At 36.3% G+C, this 19,346-nt stretch overlaps 1 protein-coding gene across 3 annotated transcripts in view; it reads left to right on the top strand.

Annotated features, from left to right (window-relative positions):
• The window catches only part of PHF20L1 (PHD finger protein 20-like 1), a 63,780-nt gene that overhangs the window by 11,987 nt on the left and 32,447 nt on the right, over positions 1–19,346 (top strand). For 2 of the 3 annotated variants that reach the window (XM_004679584.2, XM_012722989.1), the window contains 6 exons: positions 4,032–4,203; positions 4,333–4,417; positions 7,707–7,795; positions 12,288–12,501; positions 13,057–13,182; positions 18,291–18,373. In XM_004679584.2, the coding sequence (XP_004679641.1) occupies positions 4,032–4,203; positions 4,333–4,417; positions 7,707–7,795; positions 12,288–12,501; positions 13,057–13,182; positions 18,291–18,373 (769 nt within the window). Of the gene's footprint in view, positions 1–4,031; positions 4,204–4,332; positions 4,418–7,706; positions 7,796–8,019; positions 8,098–12,287; positions 12,502–13,056; positions 13,183–18,290; positions 18,374–19,346 lie in introns of all 3 variants that reach the window. The other variant, XM_004679583.2, reaches the window with a different exon arrangement.

Genomic DNA, 19,346 nt, shown 5'->3' with positions numbered 1-19,346 from the left:
ATCTTGTTAAATTCAGAAAGCATGCATCATAAAGTCTAAATGGTATTTCTGAATGCTCTTCATTTCCATTAAGCCTAAGCTGGAAAGAATCAACTTTAGGGTGTGTCATTTTTCTTAAGTTTGTTGAGGGTCAACTTTGTTTTCTAAGATTCAAGTTTGCAAAATCATAGAGAGCAAGGTAGAGCCAGAACAGTGGGGCAGTCCCTTTTTTTCTGCACAAGTAATAGCGTTTAAGCAATGCATGCATTTTGAGGGGGTGTAACAGGGGAGATGGCCAGTGGAAATGTGATGGTCTTTAGCAATAACATGATGAGAGACAGAGTTTTATGTAGAATTTTGGCATCAAATAATTATATGTCTAGCGAAGTTGCCTCTCTCTCTTGAATTCTAAGAGCTGCCAACTATGATGTCTCTTTCCTTCTTTCCCTAATAGTTTTATCTCTGAAACCCTGTTCTCCCACTTCTCAGCTCTTTCCCAAATCTGAAGTGTCTGGGTCTGAACTCAATCACTGTTCTTTAAGTCTAACAGCTTTCCATGATTCAGACTTTAAAAATGGCAAAATACAAACATTACCACTACTTCTTCCAAATTCAGTAAGAGGAAACTTACATTCCTTTTAAACTCACAACATAAATAGTGCATCAAAATAATATTGCTAGAATTCAAGAGGTATTTGTGAATACATTTATTTATTTTTCACTCACTGTATATCAAAGCATTCTTACTATGGGCCATCTGCTAGGACAGGAAAACCTTTCCACTGGATACTACTGTGAAGTCGCCATTTTGTTCATTTTACAAGTATAGCAAGAGATTGATGTTAGGATTTTTTCTAGTAAAAAATCTGGCATATATGACATAATGAATTTGATAGAAACCCTTTTCCATTTCTCCAGTAGGCTTTTGTGCCAGTAAGTTAGACACTGAATTCTCCCCACATGTATTCTTGGACTGTGCTAGCTATATCTTGCATGGTGGCCAGACTTCACTGAGATGGTAGGTGGAGAGTAGTTGACACTCAGGAAAGACAGAACATGGAGCCTGATGCACACATGACATGTAGGAGGTACCCTCTTCTCGCCTCACTGGGCTCTGTGCTAAGCTTCTTGAAGGTAGGAGTTAATTATGTTCCCTTTTCATCAATGCATAGTATCTGGAAAGGGCTTCAATCTTATTTGTTGCCTGAATATGTGTTGAGTGAATGAATGGAACTATAGGAATTCTTGAGAATAGAAACATTTATGACAAATCTATTTGAAATTCAAAATTTCATTAAACTCTGTAAAAATTAAAATAATTACTTTGGGTATTCCTGTTACTTATCTAGTTCTTGCCCTTCATCTGAAGTTTACATGTCAGTCTGTCCATATTTATGTAAAGATTATAGTATGCTGAAATTATCCTGAAGAAGCCTCCCCAAATACAATTTTTTTTGTTTGGTTGTTGAATCTTTTCCTTTAAACTAGTTTAGGAAAAATGCAAGTTACTTAAAAATGCAATCCAGTTTTAAATTATTTAATTTCATTCTGATTCTTTACCAAATCGAAACATAGTATGACAACATACATCTGACTGTTACTGTCATCTATTCTGATTTTGAGAAATGTTTCAATACATAAAGTTGTGTACATTTAGAATTTGATGAACTTAGAAAATCAAATTTAAAAGATGTGGTAATAAATATATGAATTTAACACTGATCACATTTTAAACTTGATTTAAAAGCTCTTTATAGCAATAGCTAAGTAACTGGTGAATGTTGAAAAATACAAAGGAAAACCTTATTCCTCGGTTTTCCTTGAATCCTTTTATACTTTTTTTTTTTAAACCGGAATTTTATTTTATTTTATTTATTTTTTTATTACAAAAGTTTATTTTTACATCATTTTTGTACATTTTTTTTCCATCTCAATTGTAATCCCCGCGGGTTTCCCATCACCAAGTCACCCATGTGCCATCACCATAAAACCGTGCATTTCCCTCCCCCCACCCCGTTATTGATCCCATTCCCCACTCCACCCCCACAAAATGTCTCTGGTATATGGTTGTTCATTATTTTTGTTATTTTCCACCTGGTCCATTATACTCCTGCTATGAGTGAATCCTTTTATACTTTTAAGAAGCCAGAGTAGCAAGAACAAACACACCTGAACAGCACTGCAAAAGAGGCATTCAGGCACCTCTTCTGAGTGGTGGGTGTGAGTGTCCCACGGTTTGCTGTTGATAGGCTTTTCTTTAAAAACAGATTTCCTTACCAACACCAGCTCCCCCAAATACACCCTCTGTCCCAAAGAGGCCTAGTAAGAGCATCTTCAAGGTTATAATTGGGCTGTTAGCCTTCTGAGTGCTGAGGAAATATGCAGATTGTCTTTAACATCACATCTTATTCATGACACATATTCCCTGAGTGGGTGTTAGGTGGCTGTCATTGGCCAGGTGCTCTGGGAGACTTGGGTAGATAAGATTCACTCACACCCTGACATTATGTCTCTTCTGTCTCTGTTACCTCAAGAAATGCTAACACACATTCCATGAGAAAGGGTCCCATTAGCTCTGTAGGTTTGGTGATAGTGCATTCTTTATCTCCATCTTGTTGATGGGAGAATTCTTTCAATAAAGAAACCTGTAACTTTTTTTAATTCAAGATTTTCCTAGTTTGTTTGATCACAGGATCTTTTGTGTCATGTGTAAATGTTCTCCAGCACACGGTTAGACCTGTACAGAGATGATTGTGACAAGAGTGTATGAGATCATCAGGGTGGGAGTGATGGGGCTTAGGAGGGAGAGTGTCCCACAAATCATTACACCTTAAATCACGTCTTAAGTGATGGTTTATAAAAGATGGGATGGGAAACTTAGCTTAGGGCTATACTGAAGGAACAGAATGTACAAAGCACCGATGTTTGACAGAACAGATTGTGTTTGAGAAAATCCCAAGGAGTTTTGATTTTATCATTAAACCTAAGAAACTACACCAGGGGCCCATTCAGGGTCCTGGCAAAGTCTCAGCATCTCATACAACATGAATGAACAGGGAGGAAGTGGTTCTGAATTTCATGCTCATATAAGATCTGCCATGTTTTTTTTTTTTAAAGATTTATTTATTTATTCATATAGAACTGGGGTACATCCAGAGATGAGGAGGGTGAGAGGATTTACCAGAGACAGAGTGAGGAGCAGAACAGGCAGATCGATGAAGTACACTGCTGAGGGGAGCAGCAGGGAGACAGGAGAGGTTTGCCGTGCCATGTGGTCACCTCTGGGGCAGGCGGGGATCGAACTCATGCAGAAGTGGCTTTAGTTTCTCAGTGCTGTGCTTTAACTCGCTGCGCCACCAGGAAGGGCCAGGTCTGCCATGTTTTATATTTAAAACTGAATTTCTACAGACAAGAATTTTTCAAAAACTAACAAAAATATGAATTCAGGTTATGGCTGAATCATCTATGTTGAAGAATTTTTCAGAAACTAACAAAAATATGAATTCAGGTTATGGCTGAATCATCTATGTTGGTATTTTTTGGTAGAAAACTTATTTTGCATACTTAACAATTTTAGTGAACATGATGCTACTTTTAACAGTGTCCCACATTCTAAATTCCTTGTAAATACTGCACCTAGGACTATATACTATTCCATTTAGTGGATCAACTCCTGCATACTTACTGTCTTCAGTGTTTTGTAATCATACTTACAGTTGGTTTCTATCTTTATTATTATAAATGCTTTGTAGGTATGACTCTAGAATTAGAACTAATGGATCAGAGTAGCCTCTTGATGCATGCTGTCCTATTACTTCCCAAAGCACTGTGGTAATTTACACTGACAGTGTATCTAAACATTTATTAGGTCAAGCATTATCCTTTTTTTTTAAAGAGACAAAAATGACAAACGGACTTTGTTGGTTCAATAGCTTATGGGCCGTGTTTTTGTTTTAATGGTAATCAGCATTTCATGAAATCACCCTTTAAAATACTTTGTGTAAGCAAGAGTATGAATTTTCATTTGATGTGAAGTTCCTCTTTCTTTTGAGGTATCCGTCACGAATTGAGAAAATTGATTATGAGGAGGGCAAGATGCTGGTCCATTTTGAGCGCTGGAGTCATCGTTATGATGAGTGGATTTACTGGGACAGTAACAGATTGAGACCTCTGGAGAGGCCTGCGTTGAGAAAAGAGGGGCTGAAGGACGAAGAGGATTTCTTTGTAAGTAGCCAACTTTTTTTCTTTGCGAGATCTGTAATGCTACATTTAAAATGGAACTCTGCTGCATGCTACAAAAGTTTGTTTTTATTTATTATACATGGTACTGATCTTCAAAGTTGTTTAAAATAGGATTTTAAAGCCGGAGAAGAAGTTCTGGCTCGTTGGACAGACTGTCGCTATTACCCTGCCAAGATCGAAGCTATCAACAAAGAGGGTGAGTGTTGGAAATACTCAGAGATGCAAAGTGTATTACTAGTAAAATTTAACTGCATTTCTCATTTTATAGAATGTCTGTAATGGTGGAATATTTAATTCAGTTAAATACTGAAATATACTTGTTATATATAGATGCTCTCATTGTTTTGTACTTTGTGCATTTCCTGCCAGTATTCTTCTTGGGAGCTCTTAATTTGTTATATTTTGCATAGGCTAGGATGATACATGATATGTGACATCAATAAAATGTTTACTTTTGCAGAAGTTAAGAGTTGATTAAAATTTTTCAGCTTTCATTTCATAGGTTTCTATTAAGTGAACTTTATTTCTACTTCTCTATTTCAGTTTGTTGGCTAAATTATTTTAATGATCATGTCAGCCAGAGTATGAGGAAAGGTTGAAGATACAGGAACATTACAATCAGCTCAACTTGCAAGTGAAATACAGTACACTATTTTCTGAGAAAACAATATGAACTTAATGAATTTGAGGAGTTCCTTTACTGCATTTTTCTTCCTGACCCTTTTTTCATAGTTTCCATATATAATTGAGAGTTCATTTTTCTGATAGTGATGCAATACTAATATGAGCAACCTAAGTAACAATATGAGCAATATAAGTAACAGAACCAGCCAGAAAGCTGAAAACCACAGAGAAAGCAAGTGTATTCATGTGGCATAAGTAAGACTACCAAGTTTATTTACTAGATAATTAATTTGAAAAGCAGAACTTGGAGATGGATTAATTTAGAAAGGCATGAGACTCAATATTTTAATTATTATTGGAAATAGGCTTATATTTCTCAAATTTCTTACGTAAAATCTCTCTTAAAATAGTATGAAATACTTGAAATGTATTTTTTAAGTCAGTTCATTAGTTTTCTGTTACATTTATTTCTTACACCTGACCTCATTCAATCTTTTTACGGAAGAAATATATATTGAGTGGTGGCTTCTTTTCAAGAAGAGCACATTTTATCTCAGTAAGAGGGCATTTCCTTTGAATTGAATATTGAAAGACAAACAAGCTAACTAGATTAAGAAGGGCTAATAATCATTTTCTGGCAGAAAAAAAAATCATATATGCAGAAGAGTAGATAGAAGAGGGCATGCCATTTTTAAGGAGGTACAAGTTTGATGTGGCTGGGGTAAAGGATTCCTTTAAGGAAAGTAGAAGAGCAGAAAGTTTGAATGGAGAAACAAGGATCAAGTACATGAAGTATCTTGTAATCTTGCGAAAGAGTTTAGAGGTGATAGGAAAACTGGGAGGGATGTAAGCAGAGTATTCAAGCACAATAAATAAGTATTTAAGAACAATAAACTTAAAAATATATTTCTTAAAAAGAAATATATTAATGATGTTAGGTGTGAAAACTCCTAATTCTCTAGCAAGAAACTACGATAACTTTAAAGAACTGATCCCAGTATATTGTTTTAGTGACTGGAAGTTACAGTATGAGTGTGGCTTTATTACCACTACTCGCCCCACTGCCAGGCAGGGTGGGTGCACAGGCTGTGCCAGTGCTGCCCCTGCGTCACTGTGAACGCCCGCTCCGGAGGGCCAGGCCCCCGGGCTCATATTCCAGTCTTGTCCTCACCTGGGCTCTCCATGAGTCTAAGCCAGACCTAGTGGAGTGGTGATAGTAACTGTTGGGGAAGGGACAAGTAATGCTTCAGTTTTGTTGGGTAATACAGGCAGTGAACATTAAACATTGTCCCCATACTAATTACAAGCAGTTTAAGTGGGCCGCTCCCTTCTGTGCTTTAAGCAGCTTGGAATATGCATATGTCAAGGTCTGCAAACAAGTACAGGCCTTCCGCAGCCTGCCTCACTTGTCCTTGGGCCTTTATATCGCAAGTGAAGCTTGTGTTAGTGGCAGGGTGATGGTTGTGATTGTGATTTCTGTCATTTCAAAAAAAGTAAGAGTGGGCCCTTATTGGCAGATGTAATTTGTTTTTTAAAAATCTCCAGTGAAAGTATTGATTTTGTGATACCTATATATAGAAGTAAAGAGAAGGAACAAATTAGTATTGCCGGGAGTGGTCAGAACATTCTCACATTCTTGGTGGGATTTGAAGAGCTGATCCTTGAAGAATGGGTTGAAATTAGGAATGGAAAAGGCATAGTAGCAGAGGAAACATCCTGCGCAGGAGCAGGAGAGAGGCGGCTCCGTCAGCCATGCGAGGAGCCTGCACTGGTTAGGCATGCCATGTTGATGGTAGGGTGAGGTATACCTGTATTCTGCATTCTGGCGCTTGCAGAATGTTCCCAGCCTCTGTATCCTTGCTATTCAGCTGACACTTTTCCATAACCAGTATGGATAATTTATTCTGCCATATTGTGCATTACATTAATTATTGGGAATTGTAGGCAGTATGTTATCACTGAGATTGCAAAGAGTCTTTGTACCTATATCATTGACTGGTGCCAACTTCAGTGACAGTAATAACAATGATCACATTTATTGCTTATACTTCATTTGTAAAGATCTAGTTTATCTTGCCTTTGTTTATATAGAAAATGTTGAAATTTCCGTACATATAAAATCTGTGTAATTAGCCTATAACAGAATGTAGCTATGCTTAGCAGTAATCATGCAAAAAGAATCCTGAGATTTGAGAGGAGCTTGAAATGGCAGGAAAGGCAATGAATGGCGCATGGCTCAGGGGCATTAGCTGCCAGAGCACCACCGACTGACTCTGCATGCTTTCCTGGAGTCAGGTTCTCATTTGGAAAGGAAGGCTTCTATTTCATTGATCTGCAAAGTGTTTTCTAGATTTAAAGCCTGGGGTCTTAATTCTTACTTGCCAATTCATTAATATTGCCAAAGAACTATTCCTTTCCAAGAAGGTGTTTTTTCCTTGTATCAGCTTTTTCTGGTATTTGTTTGGAAAGGAGCTTTCAATAATTCCTATAGAAATATCATATGTTTTTGTAAATGATGATTTTAACATTTGTTGGGCAAATTAGAACATACCTGCCATGTTATTTAAATGTGTACTTACACTATTACAAAATAATTTTTAAAGTCCTTCAGTAAAAATCAAAATTGCAGGCAGTTAACTTACCAAGATTTAATATGTTTTGTGTACTTTTTAAGGTAAATCAGAGTTGATTTTCAAAGAAAAGAGAAAGTAAACATAATTAACTCTATGGAAGCCTCAACAGGGGTATGTGTTTGCAGTTATTGCAATCACAGAGTATTCTCATTGGTATTACTTGCTAGATTTCAAATGTTGTTGTAAGATTGAATGTTTTCTAATGATTCTAACTTGCTCCTGTTTTAGGAACATTCACAGTTCAGTTTTATGATGGAGTAATTCGTTGTTTAAAAAGAATGCACATTAAAGCAATGCCGGAAGACGCTAAGGGGCAGGTAAGAGTGTTCAGCATTCCTAGCTACCCAAAGGGGTGGCTTCTTGCCGGTGACCAATCAAAAATATCTGTATTGTGAAATGAACTAATTGTAGGGTTATGTGCTGATAGCCCCAAATAGCAGCAAGAAAAAGAAACTTAGAATGTAAAATAAATCATACACTTGATTTTTGCTTCTTTGGTTTTAGACCTGCTAAAGTTATAGGTCACTAGTTTCTGTTCCAGGTGAAATCCCAGCATCCACTAAGCTGGTGTTGTCCTATCGACCCAGCTGGATCGTGTAACCAGTCTATGGGAAGTGAGGTAAGTGCCTTTTCTTTCATTCTGTTTTGTTTTTCCTGGTTATATAGTATCATTTAGAAAGTGAATTTTTAGTATGAATTTTTATATTGAGTTTCTCATTGTCTTCTTTCCTTCTGTAAAACATAGTCATTGATTTTCTTTTAAAAGGCGCTTACCTGACACTCTAGACTGCTGCAGGTAGGGCTCTCTGAGTCATGTGAGGTGAGCCTTGTGTCACCAGCTTTGTCACTGCTCAAAGCTAGCGTGAACGGTAAGCATTTGAAAGAGAATCTGGGATTAAGTCAAAAACCACCATTACATTGGTTGAATGTTTCCCAAATAGTGGAAAGAAAAGGTGCCAAAGAAATTTAAAATATTTTCTTTTATGTTCTGCTGTTATTTGGGATTTTCAGCACCTGGACCTACAATTAATTTTAAGAAATTAAAAGTAATTTGTAAAAATGTCTAACATACTGTGCAGTAAAAAAAGTATAATCCTGAAATGTGTTGGTATCATCTGGTCAGCTCCAGGCAACTGTATATATTTCTTCATCTAGAAATGTGGATCACCATATCAAACACAATTACCTTCTGAGAAGTATGCTTGTTTAAAACCACCTGGTTTTCAAAAATTTACATTTGAAATGATCAACTAGTGGTGCCCTTCCGCCCCCCCCCCCCCCCCCCCCCCCGCTAATATGGAAATACAATTAAATATAGAAATACTTTTGATCAGGAAATTGCTTTGTGTCTCCCTATCTGTGTGTGTAAATAAAATGTTCTTTTACGCATTCTATGGTGTGATTTCTTGGTTACTACATAGAAAGATTAATTAAAATATTGGGAGCTTGTTTAATATATCTTTGTTTAATGAAACAAAATTCTCTTTTTTTTGCTTGAAAACTATTTTGTAGTTCTTATTATTCAAGTGCCCATGCGATGGCTCTTGCCTTAAAACTATTTTTTCCAAAGTTAGATTGAGTCAGTCTGGCTTGTGAAAAAATTTCAAGTATAAACCATAATTTATTTGCTATATTAAGCACCCTCAATTACTTTAGTCACTTTGTGATCATGTTAATATTACAGTCAATGCCAAAATACCAACTACTGAATAAAATTTGGGAAATACTGTACTTCTTTTAATTTTCCAGTTGTTTTCATTAGTTTTGGTTTACTGTTTTATTGAGCCAGCTTTGGGCGATTCCTGTGGAATCCTGTGAGCCTCCGCCTGGTCTAGGCGTGCTGGCTGTGTGCCCTGAGCACTCTGTAAGTGCGAGACCACCCTGAGGCCATCGCCTCCTACTGAATTAACCCATTCCTCTTTCATCTTAGCTTCTGGCAATTTCAGTCTTACTCTGTTGTTTTGTTTCAGGCATCTGTTTGGTTTCTCTATGTTCCACATAGGAGTGAAATTCTAAAGTGTCGTAATTTTGAATCACAAGCAATACAAGTATTTGTAGGGTGGTACTTAATATAAAATGCTCACCTTTTAATTGCCTTTTTCTCCCCAACAAGTGTTGACTTATTTTCATGTGAGAAATACACTAAATCAGTGCTTGGGCCGTGCCGAGAGGATCCATGTTTCTATACAGCGCCATTTCTCTTGCTGAGCTAGCGCAAGATAAGGCATCACACGCACTGTGGAAATGCTCTCCTCGAACTGGCTGTGTCTTTCCTCCCCTGTTTTTTCTTGAGTGTATGCTGATAGAAAATTTCCATTGTAAGTCACTAGTGTTTATATAAATTGGCTCTCTATGTCTTACTATTTATAAAGCAGTTTCTTGGGAGCCTCATAGCAGACCCTTTGACACGGCCATGGCTGCTGTTTCTGTTTCACAATTGAGGGATTCAGAGGGATGAAAATTGAATGAATTAAAATTTCAACCACCATGTGTACCATGTGCTGAACTCAGACCTGATTTCAAGCAGTGCTCTTCAGAAAGTGCTCTCCTCAGTTATTTAACCACAGGGAGCTTCAAAACATATCATTACTTCTAACTCATGGGATCATCACAACAGTTGCTTTGATAGTGAGTCTTTCTTACTTAAAAATAGAAGTGTAAAATAATGGGATTTTTATATCACACAACTGTGGTGATTCCTTTAATTAATAACTTGTGACCAAGAACTATTTTATCTAATTTAGCTTGTAAAAGGAATAACATTAATTTCTTTCACCTAGTTTTTTCCTTACTGGGGATAGAAACCAGCTGGCAATAGAATTTACCCTTGGCATTTTTCAGTATTTCTTGAACAACTTAAAATCTTGCTTACAATGTGGAACCCAGAATTAAACACAGTGCTCTGAGGAAGACTACAGAGGCAGCTCTCTGCTGAACTTAGCGCTTTTCTTTGCTTCTCTGATTATGCTGACTTTTGTATCTTTCTGCTTTGTTGATGGCTCTCTCCTAGCTGTTTACTTCGGTGGTGCTTGCTTTCTTTAACCCTAAGCTGTTAATCTCAAGGCTCAGCTTAGCCCTAACTCCTGTACCTACTACACTGCCCCTTTGCCTGGCTCTTTATGCCCCTACACTTTGACTTCTGTTTGTTTCCTGGAACCCCCGTAGCCAGGAGAGCCCATTTCCTCCTATGCCTCTGTCTCTACCGTAGGCAAGTCCTACGTCAGGCTTCAATTCATCTGTATTTCTCCTTAGTCAAAATTCATCTTTCCTTTTTTGTTCCCCCACTATATTTTATTTATTCCTCTGCTCTCATTCCTGTCACATTGTCTTGGAGTTCATTTTATTTGCCTGTCCTTCCTGTGGGCAGCGCTGTAAAAAGAGGGGCTCTAAGTAAAACAGGTGTACCCAGCTTGTTAGCTGCTTGTGTCACATAGTAGAGATAGACACCTTTACTTCACAGCTTGGTTATGATTCACTTCTCCATTAAGACATGTACTGGGGTTTTAGAGTTCACAGTATTGGGAAAGCCCGGTGCAGGAGCAAACCTGTGACCACTCCCAGGGCTCTGTGTTGATGCTCAGCGGCAGCGTCTTCGCCCAGCTATTGCCACTTGAAGGTTTGGCACCTTCCTGGGAGAGACTGGCCAGGGCATTCAGTAGCAAAGTGTGAGCGAGCGAGGTACCCGTGCATGAGGTGTCCAGATTGAGACACACACACACACACACACACACACACGTTTTATTTGTTCTTAATGGCTTGTTGCCTTCACTGCGTGTTTAAGATAGACCTTTGCCTGTGTTGCTTGATGGCTGATGTTTGTTAGTGGAACTCATGAGTCAAATCATCTTGATGTGTGAACTTGTTTTTCATTACTTAGACGCAGAATTTCTCACACATTTTGTTGAATCTGAATTGTCATCTTAGTGGCCTCAGTGGGGGATGAACTCTGTAGACATATTTCAAATATTTACTCTTCAAAAAAAATCTTTTTAATTATGAATGTTTCAATGTTAGTACCAGTTCTTTACCTCTTTTTATACTTCTTGTGATAAATATTCTTAGTTGAAGATAGAAATAATAAGATTAGTAAGAAAATAAGAAAGGTGATCATAGGAAAACTAAATGTCCACATCTCAACAGAATGATAACTGACATGGAGCCAGGAAGTCATGAAGGGAGAAACATTTATCCAGAGCCTGAAAGTTTTTATGTCACCCGATCAAGTCCGGTATCTTTTCCCCCCTTTTATTAGTAATATTAAGCTGTTATAAATTGATGTCTGACTTTCAGATCCTTAAAGAAGAGTAAACTCCTATCTTGTTTCTATTAAATCGGCTACACTTTGAGTGGCACATTCTTCTTAATAAGAAAGAATATTTTGCTCAGTGGAAATGCGTTTCTGTCCATCCTTGCTGCGGCTTACATAAGCATTTGTATTTCTTTTGTGTTGCAGAGAAGAAACAGTCAGCATCTAACCCCTGGCACTAAGCAGAGCGCATGTTAGTCTTTATCTGTTGTAGGCATCCTTACTCTGCATGTCTTTCCTGGGGAATGGAGCAGAGTAATGTTTGTTACTGAGCATTTCTTTTCTTACTTTGTGTAAGATTATATTACCCAACTAGCCCATTAGATTATTAAATCTGATAATCTACCATGTTGATGATCTACCTTGTAAATATAATTGGTTCAATTCTTGCATTTGTGTGTCTGAGTGAAAGTAGCTTTGGAAATGTGACACATTTTTATTCACTAGTGAAATTAAACTGATTAATTTTTAACACTAAGTCTGTTTTGTGTTTTCCTTTGGAGGACTGGATAGCTTTAGTCAAAGCAGCTGCCGCAGCTGCAGCCAAGACTAAAGCAGGGAACAAACCTCGGGCCAGCGCTAACAGCAATAAAGATAAGGAGAAAGATGAGAGAAAGTGGTTTAAAGTACCTTCAAAGAAGGAAGAGACTTCAACCTCTGTAGCCTCGTCAGAAACTGAGAAGAAGGAAGATCTCCCCACATCTAGTGAAACATTTGGTACAAAATATGTTCTTATGTTCATTCCTCCTGACATTGGTAATCTCACCTAGTTAAAAAGTCAGACCCCTTGGATACCTGTCAATTTGAAGATACATTATTCAGCTCTTTTTTCCTTAACATAAGATGTGTTCACTTTTTGTAGCGTCTTGTAGATAGCTTGAAGATTAATGTGGGTAACTGATACTGCACCCTCAGTACTCTTGGAGAGAGACCGCTGAGATTTTACTTGCAAAGTCTTGGTGGTGGGCTTTGTCTTGCGTGTTGTTTCCCTGTCCTCCACCCTCTTAAGTGCTTTTGCATGTACTTAATAGTATTTAATATGGAAAAGGGAGAAAGCCATTTCCTTCCTTCCTTAGCCATTTCCTAAGGAATTACTCTTAGTAGTCTTTTACCTGTAATATAGAACATCTGGACAGATTTGTGTTTTTTTTAAAGTTCTATGTCAAGTACTAGACTAAAATAAGTGCAAAACATTTTGACGACTTTAATAAAATTCATGTGTTTTAACTTTGGATTCTAGATAAACTCATATATGTATTCTATTAAAAGTAGGACTTCATGTAGAGAACGTTCCAAAGATGGTCTTTCCACAGCCAGAGAGCACATTATCAAACAAGAGGAAAAATAATCAAGGCAACTCATTTCAGGCAAAGAGAGCTCGACTTAACAAGATTACTGGTAAACTACAATGATTCTTTTTGGGGGGAATGGAGGGTTTACTTTTAGAGTAGTTTGTTTTTAATAAAGCAAAGTGTATCTTTTTGTTTAGTGTAACAGACTGGCTAATATGAAGGGTGCTTGCTGCTGTTAACCTTTTCTGTTGTGAAATGTGAACACTATCACTTAACTGCCTACCTCACAGGGATGTTGTGGGGATTGATAAGATCAGTTGTTACAAAATTCTATATTTAAACCACCAGGGTGGTAGGAGTAGTTTCTGTGAGAATTAATTTATTCATTTTTATCATCTTGTGATGAAATAATATCTGAGATACTAATTAGGATTTTCCAGATATTATTCTTGCCCATTTTCATTAAGGATGGTGCTATATATGGATGGAAAGATAAATACGGGATAAAAACCACTTCCTAAATCTGTTAATTCCTACTGTATAAGTATTTCCATACAGTTTTAAAATTTCCTTCAGGTTGGTCTCTAGAATCTAGGCTTGTTTTTCTGTGTGTTTTCTTGTTTTTAAATTTAGAAGTAGAATTTTAGGATGGAAGAACCACTGGGGGGAGGGGGAAAGGATTTATAGTGTGCTGCTTTGGCAGCACATATACTAAAAATAAAAGGATTTATGGAAATATATATATATTTTTTTAATAGAAAAAGGACTTAGGCATTTGGGACCAGTTCTAGCCCCTATTACTTCCAAAGTTCATTGAGCCTAATGAGTCTAGCCTTCAAAATGTGAATGGATTTATTTATTTATTTTTGCTTAGTAATGTGGTTCTTATTTCAAGGACAATGGTTTTTAATGCCTTTGGCCTAATAAAACAATATAAACATTTGTTGGCATTCTTTTAAATAATATGGAGAAGCTTTGTTTTGATGTTAGATTAAAAAATAAACATTTCCCCACTATAATATGACCCTACAAATGACGTTTCTTTAGAACCACTGTTTTGTTATTTCACTGATTATAATGGGTTTCTACAGGTGAAACATTTACTCTCTCCACTTGTTAATATTATTTTTGTTGGTTTTCTGGGATACAGGATATATTTCCCCTAAGGATAGGAAATAATTTCAAATAAATTCAGTCACTCCATCTTTTTCTCAGAAAATGTTAGCTTTGGAGAAAGCCAAAATCTTATTCACGGGTTGGTTATGATGGCAACTTGAGACTTCAGTTTTGCCTTAGAATAATGGAACCCGGGCCCCAGATGGTGGCAGAGGTGAAATAGTGCTCTGACTTCTGTGAGATCAAGATTGAAGCGGTGTTGGAGGAGCCAGGATAGAGGAAGACAGAAGTGACACTGATGCAGTCGACTCAGCTGCCAGCTTGCCAGCATCACGCTTCTTCCCGACGATGCGGATAACCTGATTTAGTTTGAGTCACTATACTCTTAGATATGCCTGACTGAGAAGTTGGAGCTCAACATTTAAAGAAGTTAAAAAAGAAAACAACTCAGGCCACAATGAGGCATCACCACACACCTTGCAGAGACAGTAGGGGTGGGGGAAGAACCACTTTACCACATGCCTCAAGGAAGTTCTAACGTTGTTTGCTTAGTAACACACCATGTTTTCCATGTTATACATCCCTTTGGGAATCTCAAATGAGCAAGTGAAATTTGGCAGCAATAGAAAAGCGTAAGATTTATGAATGATAACCATTACGATCTTTACGTTTTAAGTTCTTAGAAGGTTTAACTATCTGCTAATCCTTTTAATAGTTTATCTTTCCGCGTCTTATTATAGAACTGCACGATGCCACTCTGTCATGCGGAAAGACCCTAGTTAAGACATTGTCATCAAAGGTTGGAATGCAGACTTGCCTCTGTACAGTAAATTCCATTTGCAGTTCATAAAAAGATGAAGACTAATATAAAGTAGCAGTTTGTTGTGAAATGTGGTATATTTTAAGCCTGTCACACATACATGCCTTTTTGTCCTTTATTCCTACTGAGAGGAGTAGGGCTTGACCATGGTACAGCTCAGTCTGCTGGATAGCTCCTCTCTTCATTTACTGACTTTTAGAATGATTCTAGTTGGAAATATATTGGGAAGCCCGTGGGGGAACTTAGTTCATGCATTTAGTCGCTTAGGTTTTTTCCCCCATATGCACACCCTACAGTGATTCTAAGCCCAGTTTCTACATAGAGACTGTCATGTGGTTCTGTTGAAGTTTTCAGACAAATAGGCATTGAAATTATAATTGCACATAAATATAGGTGTCGAAATATGATCTTAGAGATTTTTAATTATATAGTACACCTTATTGGCAATCATATTTATGTGTACTGACTTCAAATTGCAAGACTTAAGATTCTATACTTTGGGACAAGCCTATGAGCAGCTTTTAAAATAGTTTCTTTAGGGACTAAGTGACCAGACACAAGCCATTGGCATCTGGCCTACTTCTAATAGTTGTAGGAGTTTCTAGAGGTTTAGGTATTTTAGATGTATTTGTGAAAGTAAGGAGTTTTGAAAAAAAGTTTAAAGGGATTTGAATTGGTTAGTAATGTGTTAATTGATTCTAAGCATCAAGAATATTTGATTCTTAATCCCAGCAAGAATGTTATGGTTTGGAATCACTGGATGAAAATTAGACCTCTCCTTTGTCATTCCAGGTGCTCTGTCCTCTATTCTATTTATTCCTGCTGGCAGTAAGAGACCAATTGTATATATTTATAGCTGAAGCAGCATATTGAGAAATTACAGCTTTGTGGGTGGTGCTCATGAATATTTGATATTCCTCTATCTACCACTTAAATAATTTCTTGAATCTGCATAATGCATTCCATTAAGATAATTACTCTGTAGATATATTTTTCTGAAGGAGGGCTTAGTAGTAGTATGCTGATAGGTGGATTTGAAAATAACTGAAATTGTTTTCATTTGCATTAATTTCCTTTCAGTTCTCATTCTCTGGGGATATTGCTTTTCTCCCCAGAATGTTAGCTGGTCAAGGTGACAGCAGTGGTCAGAACTCTTTCTTAAGGACATGTTTTGTTTTTTATCCCCCTTTTCTTGTTCATATTTGTTAACATTTGTAACTTATGTATATATAAAGTATGAAACTTTGTATTGATCTTATTTGAGGCATTTGAATTGACTTTGAACAAAGTATTGTTTCTGAATCTAACTTTAAGTAGCTTTTACTAAATGCCCCATTATTTTTTATAAGAACATTACAAAGCTTCCCCCCCCAAAACCATTTAATGGGAATTGCTTTTAATTAATTGAGTCTGTAATATCCTTTAAATTCAGAGTATGGCAAAATTATTTTGTTTCTTTTAAAACTCATAGCACCTTATATTTAATTTTATAGTTTGTGATCTATTCCATCTGTTAATGAGATTTTGAAAGTATTTCCATCACCTAAATGAGAATGAGCAAAATGTAGGATATATTTAATAGACTGATTAGCACATATTTGTCCTCTTTGACTTGTCCTTAGAAATAGAACTGCTAATTAGTTCTCTGTGAAATAATTTGATTCTCATTTGGTTCTCAAAGCATTTTCTTCTTTTTCAGTAGATTCCTTAAAAATATTACCTAGAGAAGAAAAATCTAGTGACAACCTAGGCTTTAAATGTTTAAAAAAAACAGTCCAAGCTACATCATTTTCAGTCATCTAAAAATAAGTCACAAACTATTTAAAGTCATGTTAATAGAATTGAATTTATAGCTTACAGGTAAATTTTTATCAAATGGCCTATGTATTTTTTTTTCCCCACCTAAACCCATATTTGACATGAAACTTGAACAAGCCATATAAATTTTTATTTCAAAATAGGCCAGATCCTATCAGTTTTTCTTTCTTTTTTTTTTTTTTTTACTTACCGTTTTGAACACAAATCATATATCAGAATCATTGTTTAAAACTTGCCTTTTCTATTTTAAATTACATTTCCAAGGGCTAGATAATCATCCTCCCTATAAAAGGAAGATGATTTTTTGACTCCTTTAACAGGTAGCTGTAGTACTACTTCAAGAATACAATTCAGGGAGCTGTAGTACTGCTTTTACGAACACAATTTTAATCTTTGAATTCCTACCTCCATTACTTACCATCTTTGGGGTATTTACCTAAAATGAGTTGTTGACAGGAAAACCTCAGAATGATGTTGCATTTGGGGCACCTTTTTTCTACTGTTCCTTATGCTTTCGACAGCATCAGTAATGTAGGGAGTAAAATAGTTGCAGAGTTTACTCCAGTGTTGCTGATTGTTAAACATGTTCTTTGAAACAAAGGGTTGTGTGACCAACTTTGAAATGACACAAATGATTCTTGGTGGCCTTTTATGTGCCCTGTTACTGCATAAGGGTTAAAAAACTGATTTCGTAAAAGCTGCTTAGCAAAGAATGTTGATTAAACAGATGTTTTAATTATAAATTAAAGCATAGATTTAATGTCTTGTAAGGTTATACTGTATACTCCAGATAAAATGTTCTGTCTTCCGAAACAGAGTTAATGGTGTACATTGGAGAAAACTAGAACACCAAATTATTTCCTAATTTGTGCAATGATAACATAATATTTAAGCAAGTTCGAATGTTTTCGGAAGAACCTATACTAACATAGTATGAATACATAAGTGTTTTTGGAACTTTTGTTAAGATGAACAGCTACAACTGGGTAGCAAGAAATCTGTAAGGCTTAGGTTACAGGACACTACTGAAATTAGAAAATGAGTAGCATTTTAAAAAATTTAATACAACAGATTTATGTTCTATGCGTAGCATTTTTAAAAAAGTTAATACAATGAAGATTTTATATTCTAAATGTTCAGAGGATTTTTCACATATTAATATTAAATCTGTATTTTATTTCAGTTCTATAGACAAAGTCCATATTATGAATTTAAATATAGGCAGTTTTAGGTTTTCATAGTAAGCCGTGGAATTTGAAATGTTTACAGAATAAATGTGTACATACTGTGGTTTTTCAGGGTATTGTTGTTGTTATTGTTGTTTTTAAATGAGATCAGCAACTCTCAAGTTGTAATTCTAGAAAGTATGAGGAATATCAACTGCTAAATTTTTTGAGAGTTAATTAGGGTGAAAGTTAATATTTTTTCTAATAAGCAATTTCTGTACAATTTTTCTCAAGGTTTGTTGGCATCCAAAGCTGTTGGGGTGGATGGTGCTGAAAAAAAGGAAGACTACAGTGAAACGGCTCCAATGCTGGAGCAGGTATGAAATGGTAGCATTTGATTTTTTTCAAGGTCCCCAACTGGAATGATCGCGGAGCTATAATATCCACATAATTGAAATTACCGTTTTGGTCAGATAAGGGAATAGGAAACTGGTGATATATTTTTAACTCTGCCTTCTCCAAGGTATACAGATAAACTGCAAACTCCATTAGCGTGTGTTTGTTTCTAATAGACTGGCATTCAAGCCTTTGTCTCCCAAATTTGCAGGCCTGGAGACTGGCACCCCAGGTATAAGCTGGATTACCTTTAACTAGCTTACACGAAGACCCTTACACAAATACTTTTCATTTGTGAGTTAAAACAGGGTTTTTTGGCATCTAATAAAGCTTCTTTTGTAAGAAGTTTCTTTTATATTGTAACAATTGGTGTTGGTAGACTGTGTTTTATGAATTGATCAATGAGCCATACATTTTTGCTAGGATGTATATTTTAATAACTACAAAAAAATGAATTTAAAAAATCTATTAAGGGTCTGTCTTTGAACCACCTAATAGAGGAATTTAAAAGTGAAGGTCACAGTCGCTTGGTTTTGCCTTGGCTTCCTTCAGATTCCCACAACACTGTACATAGCGAGCTGTGCATGCGTTCACATTCTCAAGGGCTTACCTTCCTGGGCGCGGTGAGACTGTAAGAACACAGTAATAGCCATACGTGGGTTTCCTTGGTTCTCCTGTTTTAAAATCTGAGCCTTAATGTAGTTTTAATATATCCTTTTTGTATTATTTAATTTTCTTTATTAGTAGCCTAATAAAGAAGACTTTACATGAGTATCTTTTGCTCTTCTCTGTGTTTTAAAAAGTAGTCCAAATTTAATTGATATTGTATTGAGTTTTTCAGGGTTATTTTTAGGCCTGATTTGATAACAGTGCGTTGTTTTGGTGCCTCCATTAATGTTGTATTAATCAATGGTCTTTGAAATTAGTATGTCAGCAAATCATTACCTTCTGATT

The sequence above is a fragment of the Condylura cristata genome, unplaced genomic scaffold (genome assembly GCF_000260355.1).
Source record: "Condylura cristata isolate star-nosed mole 26May11 unplaced genomic scaffold, ConCri1.0 scaffold00009, whole genome shotgun sequence".
In the NCBI taxonomy this organism is placed as follows: Eukaryota; Metazoa; Chordata; class Mammalia; order Eulipotyphla; family Talpidae; genus Condylura; species Condylura cristata.
Note: the sequence above shows the minus strand (reverse complement) of the source record. Positions and strands in the feature narration are given on the sequence as shown.